Source organism: Magnolia sinica, chromosome 6 (genome assembly GCF_029962835.1).
Source record: "Magnolia sinica isolate HGM2019 chromosome 6, MsV1, whole genome shotgun sequence".
NCBI classification, from domain to species: domain Eukaryota; kingdom Viridiplantae; phylum Streptophyta; class Magnoliopsida; order Magnoliales; family Magnoliaceae; genus Magnolia; species Magnolia sinica.
In genome coordinates this window covers 94,243,428-94,245,408 of record NC_080578.1, presented here as the reverse complement: position 1 = coordinate 94,245,408, position 1,981 = coordinate 94,243,428, and the positions used below count along the sequence as shown (strand labels likewise).

The window sequence follows — 1,981 nt, the reverse complement described above, 5'->3', positions numbered from 1 at the left end:
ATAACCTCCACGAGCATAACCTCCCTTCTACAAGCTTCCTCTCTCTCTTTCTCTCTTTCTCTCACACCTTTGATAGCCCTCTTGTGTTTTTCATATATCTAGAAAAACCCTAGGAACCCCTATTTATAGTTTTAGGAAACTCCTTTCCGCATCCCAGTTACGAAAGGACTTGCGAAACGAAATCCGCGCAAAATCGCGAAACGAATCTGCGTAACTATGACTGGTCGTGCCGAGTCCATGACCGGTCGAGCACACCCACGACCGGTCGAGCACCTCCCACGACTAGTTGAGTGCCCTGGAGAAAATTAACTCAAAGTCGCTAGACTTTGAGTCGTACAAACACTTTAAAGAGATGAGAGGAAACAAGCGGTGAAGATTTAGGAAGTAGAAAAGATACCACTATGTTCTGAAAAACACCGAAAATAACACCCAACACTTTTTGCAAGCCATCCACTTTACAACATGGCCGTTTGGGGAAGCATAACAGCACGTCCAAGAGTGCACTTAAATTGGGTTTTTTCCTATCGAACACCTTCTAAGCAATATAAAAATTAAGAAAAACCAAGAAAAAATCGGTATTTATTTCTTGTACATACCTTCCTTACCACTAGCCACACTTCGTTGAGCCATTTTACTAAACATTTTATTAAACACTTGGTGAGCAACATCAATGGCAAAGTAATCGAGTCACTGAACTGGTTTGATCTGAGTTCGATTTGAGCTGGATTCAAGATGGATTCGATCCGAGTCGACTCGGTTCGAACTCAGCTTCGAACTGAGTCGAATCGAGCTTTTTCGAGTCGAGTCAAGTGAGCTAACCGAGCTCGCTCGGTTCGTGTACACCCGTATACATAACCAAACAATCCCAAAAGAATAGCCTACAAAGATCCAAACCTGAATGAACATCCTATGCACCCAATCAATTCCGAAAGATTAGCCTGCAAATTCTAACTTGATTGGATAGATTCCACATCCAATGGAACCTGAATGAACAACCCACTCATTCACTCATTTAATCAGACCCGAATTAACTTCCTACACATTCAATTAAATCATCTAATGAACAACCCACTCATTCACTCATTTAATCAGACCCGAATTAACTTCCTACACATTCAATTAAATCATCTAATGAACAACCTACATTTTCAATGAAATCTGAATGAATAACGTACACATGAAAACTTGAGTTAACATCCTTGACTGATCATGTTCCAGATAGAAGTCTCATGTTCCAGCTAATTTCATAGAGTACGCAATTTGTTAAGTCGCACACATATCATGAGCTAAGCCTGGATAAATTGTCTTAGTTAAGTTTTCAAATAGGGACTTCATCATGCAAGGTGTGGATGGGCAGTAGGCAGCACTTCCTCCTGAGAATTGGGGGTCTCAGAGAAGCAGCCCATCTGGGAAGTAGGCTCAGTCCCAGTGCCGCTCCCGTTGTTGTCAGTCACCTTTGCCGGAGGATACGGCGTTTTGTGCATTACCTGTCCCTTCGCTTCTCTAAGAAACGCTGAAGAGAGTGCCTCCTTGCAATCGGAAGTTCTACAGCTTTGTAAGTGGATTATTTTGACTGGGAAGAACTTGAGCCTGTGGAGATGCTGCTGCTGAAGTGCTCTGAAGGGATGGAGATCTTGTGAGAACTGGTGATGCAGCAGGAGAACTGACCACAGCATTCTTCATGGAGTATCCAGCGGGAGAACAAAAACTGACCTTTTCAGGGGGAACTGCATCATAAACACTGACGGATCCAGAATAGAAAATGGTAAGCTGAGCAGGAGGTGCGGGAGTGTTCGGTGATGGCGACATCGTCATGGAGTCAGACCTCAGGAAGAGGGGATTTGTGTTTGTGAATCAGCTACTGCTGCTGCTGCTTTTCTCTGATGTTGGGAAAATGGAGAAATGGTGTTTCCAGCGCCAGACCCTTCAAATGATGAAGGCTGAGAACGAAAGGTTAGATGTCTCTGTCTCCTTCTCTTTA

The 1,981-nt window shown here is 43.5% G+C and overlaps 1 protein-coding gene across 1 annotated transcript; it reads right to left on the bottom strand.

Moving 5' to 3' along the window:
- Positions 1–1,210: 1,210 nt before the first annotated feature.
- Positions 1,211–1,981, bottom strand: LOC131249126 (protein TIFY 3B-like). Its single transcript, XM_058249696.1, is given in 2 exon segments — positions 1,211–1,544; positions 1,547–1,981. Coding segments are annotated over 2 exon segments (330 nt in total). The 5' UTR covers positions 1,816–1,981; the 3' UTR covers positions 1,211–1,483.